The sequence below is a fragment of the Pistacia vera genome, unplaced genomic scaffold (assembly GCF_008641045.1).
Source record: "Pistacia vera cultivar Batoury unplaced genomic scaffold, PisVer_v2 Contig906, whole genome shotgun sequence".
Lineage (NCBI taxonomy): Eukaryota > Viridiplantae > Streptophyta > Magnoliopsida > Sapindales > Anacardiaceae > Pistacia > Pistacia vera.
In genome coordinates, this window is record NW_022196786.1 from 403,053 (window position 1) to 420,481 (window position 17,429).

General features: G+C 34.5%; 1 protein-coding gene across 6 annotated transcripts; it reads right to left on the minus strand.

Annotated features, from left to right (window-relative positions):
• Positions 1–1,803: 1,803 nt before the first annotated feature.
• LOC116119774 (sugar transporter ESL1-like) lies at positions 1,804–15,008 on the minus strand. Of its 6 annotated transcripts, XM_031405707.1 has the most exons (19): positions 14,689–15,007; positions 14,281–14,374; positions 13,557–14,178; positions 13,132–13,318; positions 12,984–13,046; positions 12,771–12,860; positions 12,641–12,700; positions 12,453–12,518; positions 12,296–12,361; positions 12,135–12,210; positions 11,985–12,049; positions 11,786–11,878; positions 11,617–11,697; positions 11,383–11,467; positions 11,257–11,300; positions 11,051–11,173; positions 10,911–10,964; positions 10,497–10,611; positions 10,005–10,394 (listed from the first exon to the last, which is right to left on the minus strand). In XM_031405707.1, exons 4-19 carry the CDS (start codon positions 13,306–13,308, stop codon positions 10,261–10,263), a joined length of 1,392 nt encoding a protein of 463 aa, XP_031261567.1. In that variant the 5' UTR covers positions 13,309–13,318; positions 13,557–14,178; positions 14,281–14,374; positions 14,689–15,007; the 3' UTR covers positions 10,005–10,260. The 6 variants fall into 6 exon arrangements, with proteins under 6 accessions (XP_031261568.1, XP_031261567.1, XP_031261565.1 ...); XM_031405708.1 differs by lacking the exons at positions 10,005–10,394; positions 10,497–10,611; positions 13,557–14,178 and adding exons at positions 1,804–1,888; positions 2,011–2,070 and having other exon boundaries at positions 14,281–14,395; positions 14,689–15,008; XM_031405705.1 differs by lacking the exon at positions 13,557–14,178 and having other exon boundaries at positions 14,689–15,008.
• Between the last annotated feature and the right edge of the window lie 2,421 nt (positions 15,009–17,429).

Below are 17,429 nucleotides of genomic sequence, written 5' to 3' on the forward strand. Positions count from 1 at the left end.
ACTAGAATTTGGAGGTGGAGAGCCAGAAGTTTTTTATGGGGGCACTGTTCTTTTACTCGTCTAGGTAGGGCTATAATGATAGTTTGAAAAATGACCTAAAAATTGTCATCTGAATGTGTCGAGCAATTAATCAGTTTGTTTCGTTTGTCAAATTATGTAGGGAAGTGATTTTTAGTCCCCATCAAATTGTTCCGGTATCCCCCACTTTAAATGTTTTATTTTTTATTTTTTATTGACCTAATTAAGTTTGAAATTTAGAAAAAGTAGTATAAACAAAAACCCTAATTAAGTTTAAAATTGGGGAAAGACTTATAAACAAAAAACCTAATTCAGTTTGAAATGGGAGAAAAGATTCATCACCTCCTGAATCTGGAATCATGGCAGACCTACACCGTTCGGTGGCAGCAGTAAGCTTTTCTTTCACTTATAAAATCACTTCTTGAACTCAATATTACGAATGATGCAATGCACATCTGTAATGTCTAAAAGAAATGTCTTAGCCTAATGTCAATTAAGACCACCATAGAATAAAGATAGGACATCAGACACTACCTTGTCCGAAAAGAATCTTTAAATAATATGAAAGGTTCAAGGAAAGGTTGATAGCATTTTACCATTATTCAGGGAATCATCAAGATAAATAGATGTCATAATCTTTTCATTCTTATTCATTTACTCTATACATACAGATTATAGATTTTGCCTGTATAGTTGATCATTTCATCTTTTCTCTTCATTATGCAGTTTAGTATTCGGTACGCTAACAATAGTAGGTTTGTAATAAATGGGTATATGATAGATGATCTCATCGGTCGAAGAGCTATAAGTTATTCTATTAAACTTTCTAGTTGACCATTTTCACCTTGTAATGGTGTTCAATCAAATTCACATAAACAAGCTAGACAATGTGGGTTTTGGAATTATTCTGCAAATATAGTACCTAAGATGGAAATAAATCATCCTTGGATCAAAGTTATAGGTTTATTTTAAACTACATCTTAGTGCTTCATTATTTTTTAATAGTTTCAGTAAATAAATATATATATAATGATTTCGTTGGCAGACTTTTCAAGTAGTGGTGGGACTACTTTGAGGCCTAAGAACTCGTACGAGTGTGAATTATATTCTGTATCCATTTCTTTGGCTGGAATATGAACTTTTGACCCATCACTTTTGATATTTCCTTTATAATATTAAAAAACCCACTTGTTTCACCAAGACATAACTAATTATCCTAGTGGATGAATTTATTTATCTTTAAAGTGCCCAGCTGGACAATTAATTAATAGCTGAGACAATTTAGATTTCAGAATTCCGTCTATCACAGTATCACCATGACAGAATGCCTTTATATCATAAATTTAATATGCTGAAAGATCCCATAATGGTATTAATATAACTCTGCACCACTGAAAGCATTTGAATCATGTCTGATAAACTCATCGTTTGCTTTAACTTTCACTGATAAGTTTTATTCCGTGAATATTTTTATGATTTCCATTCACCCCCTCTAGAAATATTTAGCCATACTTAGGTTATATATTTATTGGTGAGAGAGGTGAGAGAGGGTCATTTCTGCTTGAATTTCTTCAAGGGTTCGCCCCTTTGGCTCTGGCACAAGCTTTGCAACAAATAGAATAGTTAAAACCCAAATGCTTGAGAATATAAAAAAGGTTCCTGCAATTGTGATGTATGAAAGAATTAATTAGTTCATATGCCATAAAATTTATAGTGAAAGGAGAAATAAAAGGTTGGGGGGACGGCGGTTAAGGTATACCTGTAGAGCCATTCCATCATAAAATTGAAGGAGTATGAAATAATCCACCGGTTAAAAAATAGGCAAAAGTTGCAAGGCTTCCACCTGAGCCTTTACATTTACAGGAAATACCTGAATGGAAAGTCATCAGTCAATTTGGAATCTTACACAGAAACCATCTTGTAGTGCTGAAATTCTGTTAATATTTTCGGGAAAAAATATGAATGGGAATAAAACTTGATTGAGTTTTATACCTCAGACATTATTACCGTAGGTAACCCTGCCATGCCCATCGAGAAAGTTACAGTATACAGCTGATTAAAAATTACAGCATCAATAAACACACTACCTAATATTGATATATTCTTTGCAAAAAAAACTAATATAAGATGAAGAATAGAAGGAATAACATTGTTTAATGTGTTACCATTATGCCAAGATAAACTAAAATTGGAGTGATCCTTTCCAATAGCCATGTTCCTGATCATTAAAACAAACATAGATAAGGGATCTTATATAAAGTACAATAATCAGTTCGGCATAAATTTTAAGTTTTAAGAGAAACCGCAAACAGAATGACAAGCCAATAAGGAAGAAACTCAAGCAGTTTCCGGTGTTGGAAACCGTAAGAAGTGGTTCTCTTCCACATTTATCTGTCAGGAAACAGATATGACAACAGCAGGAATCTGCACAAAATTTTCAGTTGGTATATGAAAATGCGAACGAAAATTGACTCCTATTACTTGCAATTTGTAAGAGTAAATTACCTGGATAATAGCGTAGAGATGGTCCAATTGTACTTGAAAAACCTAATAAGATTCGTATTATTAATTTTTTAGACATTGTTATTAATAAAGAATAAAGCAAAACTAAAAGGCTTTAACCTACTGGCACTTCAAATATGGAACTGGTAAAATGAAATTCCAGTATTCCCACCCAAATTGTAGTGACAAAAGCCTACTCCGACCTAAACAAATCAAAGAATTAATTAACAGGTATAGAGTAGTCACAGTCACCGAAAGGCAAACTTCTCGACAAAAAAGTTATATCTTTTACATATATATTTTTTTCTTTTTTTTTTTTTCTTTTTTTTTTTTTTTTTATAACTCACTATAAGGGAATGTGCTTCTAGGTTGGAATAAGTTGAAGATTCGATCATCTGATTGCTGCTGAAAGGCCTCTGTGTAAAGCTGCTCAGTAACAAAAAGTTAATATATTCATACTTACTAAACATGGGATATGCTAAGACTTGAAAAAATGAAAGAAGTGGAAGTTCACTTTGATGTTAGCTGCTTCTTGGAAATATCAGCATCCCTTCTCTAAGTTTCTGCAGAGTAGCATCTAATTTCTTCTCTGACCAGTCATCGCCTGCAGGCATGCAGTTCAATACATATTTAGCATTTTAAAAGATTTGCATATGATATATGCTCAATGACTCTAATTTGTTAGACAATATACGATAGGATCACCAGCCATCTAGGGGATTCTGGAATGAAGAATATACAAACACTTGCACCATGCATGGAATAATAGCTTAAATTTTAAACAATCTATGGGAATAATGTCTTTGTAGTAGCTAAATCAAATAGTTCATGAAAGGGCTATAAGAAATTACCAATTAGAGCCAGGCGCGCAAGAAACAACAGTTTCAAGAAAAGAACATTAATTGATATTCACAAGTAAGACAAACTGTATTAGGTCTAATAGTTGATGTAAAACTTTTGTATAAATTGAAGTTAAAGTAATGAAATCAGTGTGAGAAACACATGACTCTTTAGAAAAACTTTCCTTTATGTTAATTATCTTCTTCTTTCCTTGACATTCATAGCTTGAAAAACCAACATCTAGTATCAGAGCTTTATAAGATCCTACAAGACCTGTAAAGCGAAACGACAATTAGAAGTTTAGTTTAGCTTCTCTCATAAAAAATCTTCAAGAACTCATATTCAAGTCTCCTTTTCATGGCTTCCAACAATGTGTCCCTCCCTCTTCCTGCTTTTAATGGCAAACAATACACATTTGGGTTGTTAAAATGAAAGCTTATCTAAGGGGATATGGCCTATGGCAGTATGTGCAAGAAGAGAGACAACCACCTCAACTGGGATTGAATCCCACATTAAATCAACTCAAAATGCACGAAGAAGAGACTGCCAAAGCTCCAAGAGCCTTGTCGATTATTCACTCAACTATCTCAAACTTAGTATTTACAAGGATAATGGCATGTGAAACTCCAAAAGAAGGTTGGGATAAGCTAAAGGAGGAGTATGGTAGAAGTAACAAAACAAGGAATATGCAAGTGTTGAACTTGAGAAAAGAGTTTGAAGTGTTGAAGATGTAGGAAACAGAGTCTGTTAAGGAGTATGCAGACATACTTATGAATGTTGTCAACAAAATCAAACTACATGGTGAGGAGCTAACAAATGTAAGAATAGTTGAGAAAGTGCTTACAAGTATACCTGAAAGGTTTGAGTCCAAGATTTCATCTCTTGAAGACTCAAGAGACATGTCATAGATCTCTCTTTTAGAGATTGTCCATGCCTTACTAGCTCAAGAACAAAGAAGACTGCTGAGACATGAAGACAGTAGTGAGGGAGTTCTAGTAATGAGTCATGAACGGAAATCCTTTCAGAGTGGAAACAAAAAGCATGTTGGAGAAAAGAAGGGAAAGGAGAAGAGTAATAACCAAGGAGGAAGAAATGGTGGTAGGAAGGGATATCCACCATGTCTTCACTACAAGAAGAGGAACCACACTGAAAAGTTCTGCTGTTTCAGACCTAGAATATAATGCAGGTCATATAAGCAATTTTTTCCATATAGAAAAAGTTTGTAAGAACAAGAACAACAGCAAGGGGAGCAAGCTCAATTGGTTGAAAATCAACACCAAAATCAAGAATCTAAACACCTATTCGTGGCCTCTTGTTATGTAGCAAGTTGTTGCACTGAAGCTTGGTCGATTAACAGTGGTTGTACAAATCATATGACTCTAGATCCGAGTAATTTTGTGGACTTGGATCATTCATACCAATCTAAAGTGAAGATTGGAAATGGAGAACTTGTTGATGTCAAAGGAAGAGGAAATGTTGTTGTCCAGACTTCAACAGGTGCCAAATATATTTCCAATGTCTTATATGTTCCTGAAATCAGCCAAAGTTTGTTAAATGTAGAACAAATGTTAGAGAAAAATTATTCTCTACATTTTCAGGATATGTCTTGCATAATTTTTAATAGTGATGGTAGTGAATTAATGAAAGTAAGAATGATGGGTAAAAGCTTTCCAGTAAAATGGAAAGAGACAGATTTGAATGCTTACTCCATGGTTGTTGATGAGTCTGTTGTGTGGCATAAAGATCTAGCCACTTTAATTACAATGGACTCAAGGAGATGTATTGCAAAAGCTTAGTTCAAAACATGCCTGAGATTGAAGATTAAAAAGATGTATTTCATGCCTGCCAACTTGTAAGCAAAACAGGCTACTGCTCCCAACAAGCCAAGCATGGAGAGCTACTGAAAAGTTGCAACTCATCCACACCAATGTGTGTGGACCAATGAACACTTATTCTTTAAGTGGAAGCAGATATTTTGTTCTATTTATTGATGACTACTCAAGAATGTGCTGGATTTATTTCTTGAAACAAAAGAGTGAATTGGCTAAGGTGTTTAATGAGTTCAAAGCAATGGTGGAGAATCAAACAGGTTCCAGCATTAAAACTATTAGAAGTGACAATGGAACTGAATACACTTCTAATAAGTTTGAAAAATTATGCATTGAAGCTAGAATTAAACATCAACTGACCAGTCACTCCATAACAAAATGGAGTGAGTTAAAAGAAAAATAGGACTGATATGGAGATGGCAAGATGCATGTTGTATGAAAAAAATCTGCCAAAATTATTTTGGGCAAAAGCTATGAATACAGCAGTTTACTTGCTGAATAGACTTTCAACCAAAGCTTTGAAGAATCAAACTCCATTTGAAGCATGGCATGGAGTAAACCAACTGTGAATCATCTCAAGGTATTTGGAAGTATATATTATTCTCATATTCCAAACAGCAAGAGAAGCAAACTTGATGAGAAGGCTGAAATTAGAATCCGGATAGGGTATAGCAGCTCGACTAAAGCTTACAAAATATTCAATCCAAAAACAAATAAGGTTTTGACAAGTAGAGATGTCAAGGTAGATGAGTCTTCAACCTGGAATTGGGAAAGAAATGCAGCTGAAGATGATAAAAGACTGTAGCACGGAAAAGAATTTTCTACAAACCAAGATGATTTTAAGGAAAATTCTGGTTTTGATCCTGAAAATTCAGTTAGAGGCACTCGGCTGTTGGCTGATGTGTATGAGAGATGTAATGTAGCTATTTTAGACCCTACAAACTATATTGAAGTAGCAAAATTAGAAGAGTGGGTAGTTGTTATGAAGGAGGAGATAAATATGATAGAGAAGAATGAAACTTGGAGCCCGGTGGATAGGCCTATTGACATAAATATTATCCCAGTCAAATGGATTTTCAAAACAAAGATGAATCATGATGGATCAATCAACAAGCTCAAGGCCAGATTAGTGGCAAAGGGCTATGCACAACAGTATGATGTTGATTTTTCAGATACATTTGCTCCAGTTGCAAGACATGACACAATAAGGCTATTGATATCTTTAATAGCTCAAAAGAGATGGAAGATTTTCCAATTAAATGTCAAGTCAGCTTTCTTGAATGGCTACTTGGATGAAGAAATATATGTGGAGCAACAAGAAGGTTCTACAGGTGAAGAGAATGAAGATAAAGTGTACTTGTTGAAGAAGGCTTTACAGCTGAAGAGAATGAAGATAATGTTCATTGATTCTACTCTACCAGGCTTTAGGCTTAAGCTTGGTGTTTCTAGCAGAAATATCAAGGGGGAGTGTTAATCCAAGTGATATTTTGCTGAAACAGTTCGTATGCGATCTAAGTCATGCAATCTGAGACTCATGTGAGCTAAGATATGCGATCTGAGACTCATACGAGCTAAGATATGCGATCTGAGTCATGTGAGCTGTTAGGATATTCGGTTAACACACTTTGGGGTTTAAGTACACATTTTAAGGTGCAGCGGAATATTACCAAGTTGATTAAGCAATTCCAATTTGAACACATCAAACATAGGTGCAGAAAGTAAAGAACACAACCATATACATGGTTCGGTTAAATCCACTTTTAGCCTACATCCATGGGACCTTGTCCAGATCGAAGCAATCCACTAAGTCAAAAACACATTATAAGATATAGTTCAAAGTTGATCTAAGTTACAGTAAAAAGAACTCCCTGTTCAACTTTACACTTAGCACTACACTATGAATCCTTAACGTGTAGCAACTTCTTCGGATCTACTTTATGCTGGGAACACACCTGTGAACAGCTTGTAAACCACCAAACTTCAAGTGCTAAAACAACACACCAGCATCAACAAATGAACCACGTTCCAAGAGCCATCAAGTCAATGTTTGATATGCTGAGGTTTTGGCACTAATGGAGAAAGAACCTTGAACCTTTAAGAGAAATAATACTCTAAGAAATTCAGAGTACAGAATGAAACAAGTGTCCAAAAAGGTTAGATTCATTTACGCAAGAAGAAGAAATAGGTAATGAAGAGTTTTTTACTTAGCAATGAAGTGTGACATCAGCCAACAAGGGGCTGACCCATTGTTTGTCCAAATAAGGAAAGTATTCCTTCTTTTGGTTTGGACCACAAAGCAAATCAGGAAAGGTTACTTTATTCCCTAGGACCACCTAAGCATTTTTGCGACATATGTAAAGAGGTCCTAAATAAGAGACAAAGATAAACAATATCTTTTCAACTTTATCAAACATGCAACTCATGTTGAGTTGCAAAAAATCTGAAGTGAGAGTGTAAACACAGACCATTGTGTACACACGCGAAACGAAACAAACCAAGACACAAGTCTGGCAAACAGTGTGCACTAAGAACTGGTGTGCACACACACAATAGATGAAACAAGCCAAATAAGAGAATTGGCAACCAGTGTGCACACATAACTATTGTGCACACACATAACTCATAAGTTTAACAAAAATGAATAGTCCACACGAGCTTAGAAGTGCAGAGCTGAAGATTGCAGCTGAATGAGATCTGAAAGAAATTTGTATTTGGAGCAAAAATCAATGCTGATTATGTCAGTTGTTTTTGTTAACTACTACAACTAATGCCACGGGATTTCAGGATTACTACATTAGATTAGGTTGTGTTAGATAAAATTGTGTGGTGCTGCTGTAATGTTAANCGTCAACCAAACAGGGAGTAGTTTGTTAAAATTGATTGCTTAATTGATGTGGTTAAGGTCGGTAAAATGGTGACCCATTTCTTCACTTTTCGTGTCTTCGCTGCTGCTACTAAGTTATCTGAAGAGTTTTACTCTATTTCTTCACTTTTGTTTATTTCTTTATATTTAACTTTAATATTTTTTAAGATCTTAAATGTGTTACTGTAGAATTGGAGTTCAATTATTTAATTTTAATTTGGTTTTTTTATCGATGAGAAATTTTGTTGTAAACTTTTTGCGGTGAATTGAATTGAATGTAGAGTATTTGATTGTGGGGTGTAATTGTAAAAATGAAAACTGCAGGAATTATGAGGGTGTAACTATCAAAATTGAAAATTGGAGTAAATAGTACAGATACTCACGGGTCCACCTGTAGCTGCATAGGGTAAGGTCTAGATGTAAAATATTGGACCGTTTAGAATCAACCCGTTTTAAACCCGTACCCATTAGAGTCGTACCCATTGGACCCAACCATTATTCAGTCCACTCTCTTGTTTTGCTAGGTCTACAGTGACATATAATCAGAGGTTAATACCAAACATACTACCTGTAAGTATTGAAACTAACAAGTTGCCCTCAAGAACTTCATAAACTACAGTATACATCCCCTACTGGCCTACCATCACTTTTATCCATTAAAATGATTGAATTGAGTTGACTACTTAAAAGACTAAATTACCCCTAAAGTTTTTTAAAGTAAATATTTATATCTTTCCTTTATTAATTTCCATAAATAAAAAATAAAATCTATGCTGAACAAAACAACAGGTGTAGCAGAAGAATCAGTTTGATGATCAATTTACTAAAATGCTCAATATAATTACTAGATTGCTGGTGAGTCTTATTACCAATATTTTTTTCCAACAAAGTAGTCATATGACAATCTACTAAAATGCTCAATATGTTTTCAACACTGATTAGGAACCCGACCCGNAGTTTGAAATTGGAGAAAAGATTCATCACCTCCTGAATCTGGAATCATGGCAGACCTACACCGTTCTGTGGCAGCAGTAAGCTTTTTCTTTCACTTATAAAATCACTTCTTGAACTCATATATACGCATAGATGCACATGCACATCTGTAATGTCTTAAAAGAAATGTCTTAGCCTAATGTCAATTAAGACCACCATAGAATAAAGATAGGACATCAGACCTACCTTGTCCGAAAAGAATCTTTAAATAATTATGAAAGGTTCAAGGAAAGGTTGATAGCATTTTACCATTATTCAGGGAATCATCAAGATAAATAGATGTCATAATCTTTTCATTCTCTATTCATTTTACTTCTATACATACAGATTATAGATTTTGCCTCGTATAGTTGATCATTTCATCTTTCTTCTCTTTCTCATTATGCAGTATTCAGTATTTGGTACGCTAACAATAGTAGGTTTGTAATAAATGGGATATATGATAGATGATCTCATCGGTCGAAGAGCTATAAGTTATTCTATTACACTTTCTAGTTGACTAATTTTTCACCTTTGTTAATGGTGTTCAATCAAATTCACATAAACAAGCTAGACAATGTGGGTTTTGGAATTATTCTGCAAATATAGTACCTAAGATGGAAATAAATCATCCTTGGATCAAAGTTATAGGTCTTATTATTTAAACTACATCCTTTAGTGCTTCATTATTTTTTTAATAGTTTCAGTAAATAAAGTATATATATAATGATTTCGTTGGCAGACTTTTCAAGTAGTGGTGGGACTACTTTGAGGCATAAGAACTCGTACGAGTGTGAATTTATATTCTGTATCCATTTTCTTTGGCTGGAATATGAACTTTTGACCCATCACTTTTGATATTTCCTTTATAATATTAAAACACCCACTTGTTTCACCAAGACATAACTAATTATCCTAGTGGATGAATTTATTTATTCTTAAAGTGCCCAGCTGGATCAATTAATTAATAGCTGAGACAATTTAGATTTCAGAATTCCACGTCTATCACAGTATCACCATGACAGAATGCCTTTATATCATAAATTTATAATATGCCAAAAGAATCCCATAATGGCATATTAATATAACTCTGCACCACTGAAAGCATTTGAAACATTGTCTTGATAAACTCATCATTTGCTTTAAATTTCACTGATAAGTTTTATTCCGTGAATATTTTTATTGATTTCCATTCACCCCCTCTAGAAATATTTAGCCATACTTAGGTTATATATCTTATTGGTGAGAGAGGTGAGAGAGGGTCATTTCTGCTTGAATTTCTTCAAGGGTTCGCCCCTTTGTCTCTGGCACAAGCTTTGCAACAAATAGAATAGTTAAACCCCAAATGCTTGAGAATATAAAAAAGGTTCCTGCAATTGATTATGTATGAAAGAATTAATTAGTTCATATGCCATAAAATTTATAGTGAAAGGGAGAAATAAAAGGTTGGGGGGACGGCGGTTAAGGTATACCTGTAGAGCTCCATTCCATCATAAAATTGAAGGAGTATGAAATAATCCACCCGGTTAAAAAATAGGCAAAAGTTGCAAGGCTTCCACCTGAGCCCTTTACATTTACAGGAAATACCTGAAATGGAAAGTCATCAGTCAATTTGGAATCTTACACAGAAACCATCTTGTAGTGCTGAAATTCTGTTAATATTTTCGGGAAAAAATATGAATGTGGAATAAAACTTGATGGAGTTTTATACCTCGGACATTATTAGCATAGGTAACCCTGCCATGCCCATCGAGAAAGTTACAGTATACAGCTGATTAAAAATTACAGCATCAATAAACACACTACCTAATATTGATATATTCTTTGCAAAAACCAACTAATATAAAGATGAAGAATAGAAGGAATAAAATTGTTTAATGTGTTACCATTATGCCAAGATAAACTAAAATTGGAGTGATCTCTTTCCAATAGCCATGTTCCTGATCATTAAAACAAACATAGATAAGGGTTCTTCATATAAAGTACAATAATCAGTTCGGCATAAATTTTAAGTTTTAAGAGAAACCTGCAAACAGAATGACAAGCCAATAAGGAAGAAACTCAAGCAGTTTCCGGTGTTGGAAACCATAAGAAGTGGTCGTCTTCCAGATTTATCTGTCAGGATAACAGATATAACAACAGCAGGAATCTGCACAAAATTTTCAGTTGGTATATGAAAATGCTGAACGAAAATTGACTCCTATTTACTTGCAATTTGTAAGAGTAAATTACCTGGATAATAGCTATAGAGATAGTCCCAATTGTACTTGAAAAACCTAATAAAGATTCGTATTATTAATTGTTTAGACATTGTTTATTAATTAAAGAATAAAGCAACACTAAAAGGCTTTAACCTACTGGCATCTTCAAATATGGAACTGGCGTAAAATGAAATTCCAGTATTCCCACCCAAATTCTGTAGTGACAAAAGCCCTACTCCGACCTAAACAAATCAAAGAATTAATTAACAGGTATAGAGTAGTCACAGTCACCGAAAGGCAAACTTCCTCGACAAAAAAGTTATATGTTTTACATATATATATATATTTTTTTTTCTTTTTTTCCTTTTTTTTTTTTTTTTTAATAACTCACTATAAGGGAATGTGCATATCTAGGTTGGAATAAGTTGAAGATTCGATCATCTGATTGCTGCTGAAAGGCCTCTGTGTAAAGCTGCTTAGTAACAAAAAGTTAATATATTCATACTTACTAAACATGGGATATGCTAAGACTTGAAAAAATGAAAGAAGTGGAAGTTCACTTTTATATTAGCTGCTTCTTGACAAATATCAGCATCCCTTCCTCTAAGTTTCTGCAGAGTAGCATCTAATTCTTTCTCTCGACCAGTCATCGCCTGCAGGCATGCAGTTCAATACATATTTAGCATTTTAAAAGATTTGCATATGATATATGCTTCAATGACTCTAATTTGTTAGACACTATATACGAATAGGACTCACCAGCCATCTAGGGGATTCTGGAATGAAGAATATACCAAACACTTGCACCATGCATGGAATAATAGCTTAAATTTTAAACAATCTATTGGTTAATAATGTCTTTGTAAGTAGCTAAATCAAATAGTTCATGAAAGGGCTATAAGAAATTACCAATTAGAGCCAGGGCGCGCCAAGAAACGACAGTTCCAAGAAAGAACATTAATGATATTCCACAAGTAAGCATCAACTGTATACTTAACAATATTTGTGCATAATCAATGAGTTGGATAGACTCAATATCACAATCTAATAGTAAAATGCTAAGATCTTACCGTATTAGCTGATGTTAATGCTCCTCGAATATTCTTAGGAGTAATTTCTGCAACATATACAGGTGCCTGTTTTAAAACAAGAGTGCAAGAACTTTCTCATGACACAATAATGTTTATAAATTAGTCAACTATAAAATGCAGCAGTTATTACTATTACCAGATAAGCCATGAGGCCAGTTCCAATTCCCAGTGATGCTCTTCCAAGATCCAAGAACCAGACATCCTTGAAACAATCATTTAATTGATGAAACCCATCAAGAGAACAAACAACAATTGGAATTCTAAGTTGTATATGAAAATGTTGAATAAATTATGAGGAAGTGAAAATATGTCTAAACAAGAAACCTTGGCAAAAGCTATAGCCAGCCACCCAATGATGAAGAAAAAATCTGCAAACCAGAGAGCCTGTTTCATAAGACCACCAAATTAGTTGAAAATTAGTCGAAAAATTAATCAGTTGAGAAGGAAAACTTACTTTTCTCCGACCAATGAGATCGGCTATTTTCCCATTTATTAATGAACCTCCCAGTCCACCAATTGTTATCACTGAACCAAAAACCGAGAACTGGACAGAGACAAAAGTAGATCATGTAATTTCGGTTGAACATTTAATCAGCATAAAATCTAGTTAACAAACTGGTTTGCTCACAACACATAAGAGGTAATGATAGAGGACACAATTACTTACTGCTGCCACTGAGAGGCCCAGGTCCTCCCTGATTCCCGATTCAGCAGGCGACGAGTATCCTGCCTGCGAAACAAGAAGAAATTTCCGCACTAGCCATTCAAACCTCAAATTACATCAATGCCTAATAGAGAAAAGATACAGTACTTACACAGCAGCCAAAAACGAAGAAACCGCATATGGCAATGAAGGTGCTGAACAAAACAGTAGGAGTAGCGGAAGAAGCGCTTTGATATACATTTAATTCACTGCCATCACCAATGCCTCCATTTGGTTTAAGAATTGAAGAACCTGGTAACAGTCCTTCCTCCAAGCTCTGTCTCACCATATTGTGCTTTCTTGAAAGAAAGAAATGGAGATTGAAATGTGTTGACTATCCAGTAGGATTTTCGAAGTGACTAACAGAACAGTATTCTATTTTGTACATTTTGAACTGTTACTTTACTGTCTACCAGTTAGTTTTTCCTAATCATAACCACACTTATAACTTCTCACAATTTCTTGGGCCAAGGCCAGAATTGGACTCCTACTTGAAGAAACTATTCTGTTAAACATGTGATAATTAAGCATACCAACCTCAACTCCCCCTCCCACGAGCAGCTCTTCAAACTTTCAAGTGAAGAAGATGTTGACCCCGAACTAGTGTTGACTCAGACGGATAACAAAATTATTATAATATAAATGACAAAGAATTTATGTTTATATTATAACCAAAAAAAAAAAAATGATGTCACCATTAAATTAAGGTGAGTCGTAGCACTAGTACCACAGACTTTTTCTCTATATTAACGTGAAATAACTGTCCCAAAAGTGTTTTATATATTGAATACTTGATACCCATCTGAAGTTCCAAAAAAATGACTCCATCTACCAGTCTCACCTAACTTTGTTTCCAAAATCACATGTCCAACCCTTTACAGTTACTTAACTCTTGACACTTTGTTTCAAGGAAAATGATCCCAATTAAAAAAATAAAATAAATAAAATAAAATCCATATTAGAGAATGACTATACAAATTTATGGACGTTTATTAGGAGTCCCTGAAGTATCTGTATATATGTTATTGATGAAAGAGGGTCATTGATGCTTTGTATTTCATCAAGTGTTCGCCCCTTAGTCTCTGGCACAAGCTTTGCAACAATAGAATAGTCAAACACCAAATGGTTGAGAATAAAAGAGAAAAAAAAAAGGGGGTTCCTGTCAGTGATTATGTATGAAAGAGTTAATTAGTTCATATGCCACAAAATTTACTGTGAAAGAGAGAAATAAAAAGTTGGGGGAATTGACTTAAAGGTGTACCTGTTGAACTCCATTCCATCATAAAATTGAAGGAGTATGAAATAATCCAAGCGCCTGCAGAATTGGCAAAAGTTGAAAGGCTTCCAGCTGAGCCCTTTACATTTATAGGAAATACCTAAAACGGAAGGTCATTACTCACTTTACAAACTTACACAGAAACCATCTTGTCATACTAAAATTTTGTTAATATTTTTCATGAAAAATAGACAAAATGAACATGCAGAAACAACTCAATATCTACCCTATTTGAATTACACAGAAGTTATAAGAAAAAATGGAAGGGAAAAAATTACAATCCCTATTTGAATTAAAATCTAATATCATCAAACAACTCAATATCTACCCATACAACAACCATCAGAATAAACAAAATCCACAAATTCACAACAAGGCCACAAATCCTCTTACCTAAACCATTCTGAAGACAAAGTCATTGCCATTCTTGACTTAGGTTGAGATAGAGTGGGCAAGCTTTTGCCTTTCATCTGACTTGACATCCCTCTCCTTTTTACAACCAGATTCTGGTTGGGGATTCTTTCAGAAATTTGGTCAACTAACTTTCAAGCCTGTTGAACATGTTTCGCCTTTCTCACTGGGCCTTGGCTTTAGGAGGTTCTTTGGAATGGTGTGTTGTGCTTCTATGAAGAGTGGGGTGGGGCGTCCAGTTGCGGAGACGGCAGTGGAATCAAGAATTGTCATGGTGATTTTAGTGCCAGTGGCGGCGAGCGAGGCGGCTGTTTAGTGATTAAAATTTGCAAGAAAATTCTTTATTTTATTTATTTAGCTGCTGAAAAGTCTCATTTACTCTTCACCCGTTAAATTTAGTCTAACGTCTGTCCGTTTAAAGGATGATTTTAAAAATAGAAAATTAATGTGTCCTTACTTGTCATAGATCAAAACATAAAGACCAAATAAATTTGATTTTCGTGTCTCGCCAAGTTTTTTAAAATTCTGATTATTTAGTAAAGTATACCAACTATATATATATATAAAAGTTGATTTTAACTAATATGATTGTTGATGTGTCATACCATATGAATTATAAAATTTTGTGGAGTAAAGTTGTGTTTCCTAACATTAATGTGACTTTGGCATAAACTTGGCAATTTGGGACTATACCCACGGATAGAGTACGGGTTCATGACTCTGGGTCTCTTTTTTTCCGACTCGTATGCAATTCGACTCGTTTATTTTACAAGTAGACTGGGCCATAGGTACCCGTATACAAAAAACAAAAAACAAAAACAAAAACAAAAAAAAATCAATCCAGCTCTCCTCTACCTCTGAGTAAACAAACTTGAACTCGTTCACACACCTTTTGCTTTTCGCATTTTCAATTTCTTCTACAAAATTAACTAAATTTTGCTCCAACCTCCATTTAGATCCCTATCTTCTTCTAAATTTTCATCTGATCCAAGATTCTCATAAAAATTCCACTTTACATTTTCATGATTTCTTAATCTAACCTCTCTTTTTGTCTCCATTCTTCTCTTTCTTCTTCAAATTAGGGTTTCTCTTTTCTCATTCTCACTTCTTGTTATTGAATTTTTGTTTGTTGTGTTTTGTGTTAGAGCTGATGCTAGATTTAAGTTTTTCTATTTGGTTGCTCGGAAAATTGAAGAGAAAGAGACGAGTTACTCTACTTTTTTAATAGTAACATGCTTTGAGTTTTTGCATTTTTGTTTTTGGATTTTTCGGTTTCTGAAAATATTCACATTTTTTTTTTCTTTTTTTTTTGATAAAGTTTCTTACATTTTCTCGCTAATCAAACAGGGAGTATTTGGTTTCTGAGAAAAATTAAATTTTTTAATTTTGTTTTGATAAAGTTTCTTAGATTTTCTCGTCAACCAAACAGGGAGTAGTTTGTTAAAATTGATTGCTTAATTGATGTGGTTAAGGTCGGTAAAATGGTGACCCATTTCTTCACTTTTCGTGTCTTCGCTGCTGCTACTAAGTTATCTGAAGAGTTTTACTCTATTTCTTCAATTTTGTTTATTTCTTTATATTTAACTTTAATATTTTTTAAGATCTTAAATGTGTTACTGTAGAATTGGAGTTCACTTATTTAATTTTAATTTGGTTTTTTGCAGTGAATTGAATTGAATGTAGAGTATTTGATTGTGGGGTGCAATTGTAAAAATGAAAACTGCAGGAATTATAAGGGTGTAACTGTCAAAATTGAAAATTGGAGTAAACAGTACAGATACCCACAGGTCCACCTGTAGCTGCATTGGGTAAGGTCTAGATGTAAAATAGTGGACCGTTTAGAATCAACCCGTTTTAAACCCGTACCCATTAGAGTCGTACCCATTGGACCCAACCTGTATAATCAGAGGTTAATACCAAACATACTGCCTGTAAGTATTGAAACTAACAAGTTGCCCTCAAGAACTTCATAAACTACAGTATACATCCCCTACTGGCCTACCATCACTTTTATCCGTTAAAATGATTGACTTGAGTTGACTACTTAAAAGACTAAATTACCCCTAAAGTTTTTTAAAGTAAATATTTATATCTTTCCTTTATTAATTTCCATAAATAAAAAATAAAATCTATGCTGAACAAAACAGCAGATGTAGCAGAAGAATTAGTTTGATGATCAATTTACTAAAATGCTCAATATAATTACTAGATTGCTGGTGAGTCTTATTACCAATATTTTTTTCCAACAAAGTAGTCATATGACAATCTACTAAAATGCTTAATATGTTTTCAACACTGATTAGGAACCCGACTCGGCCCAACCGGTTTAACCGATTAGACTGGGACCTGGGGCCTTCACTGGTTTAACCAGCAAAGGTCAAAAACTAGCCCTCAAAATTACAAACACCCCCCTGCTCCTTCCATTCACCCCCTCTCACATTCCGGCACTTTCACCCTCATTTTGGCGGATTCCAATGCCTAAAATCATGACCAAACCCTCCATTGGCCTCACTGGCATCTCCCCACCAAAAACCCCAACAACCTCGACCTTGACTGCTCGATGATCGTCGTCAGCCACCCTTAGGTTTTCGTGATTTTACTTTTTTTCGATCGTTCCCGACGTCAAAAATCACCCTTGACCCCTCCATTTGCCTCACCAGCATCTCCCCACCAAAAGCTCCATCATCCCGAAGTCTTGTTGGCCACTGATCTTCACTTGTCTA

Coding starts and splice junctions, on each gene's coding strand:
- LOC116119774 (XM_031405705.1), bottom strand. Junction 12,701..12,770: donor ATCTCATTGGTCGGAGAAAA/GTAAGTTTTCCT, acceptor CTTATGAAACAG/GCTCTCTGGTTTGCAGATTT. Junction 11,174..11,256: donor TCTCTATAGCTATTATCCAG/GTAATTTACTCT, acceptor AATTTTGTGCAG/ATTCCTGCTGTTGTTATATC.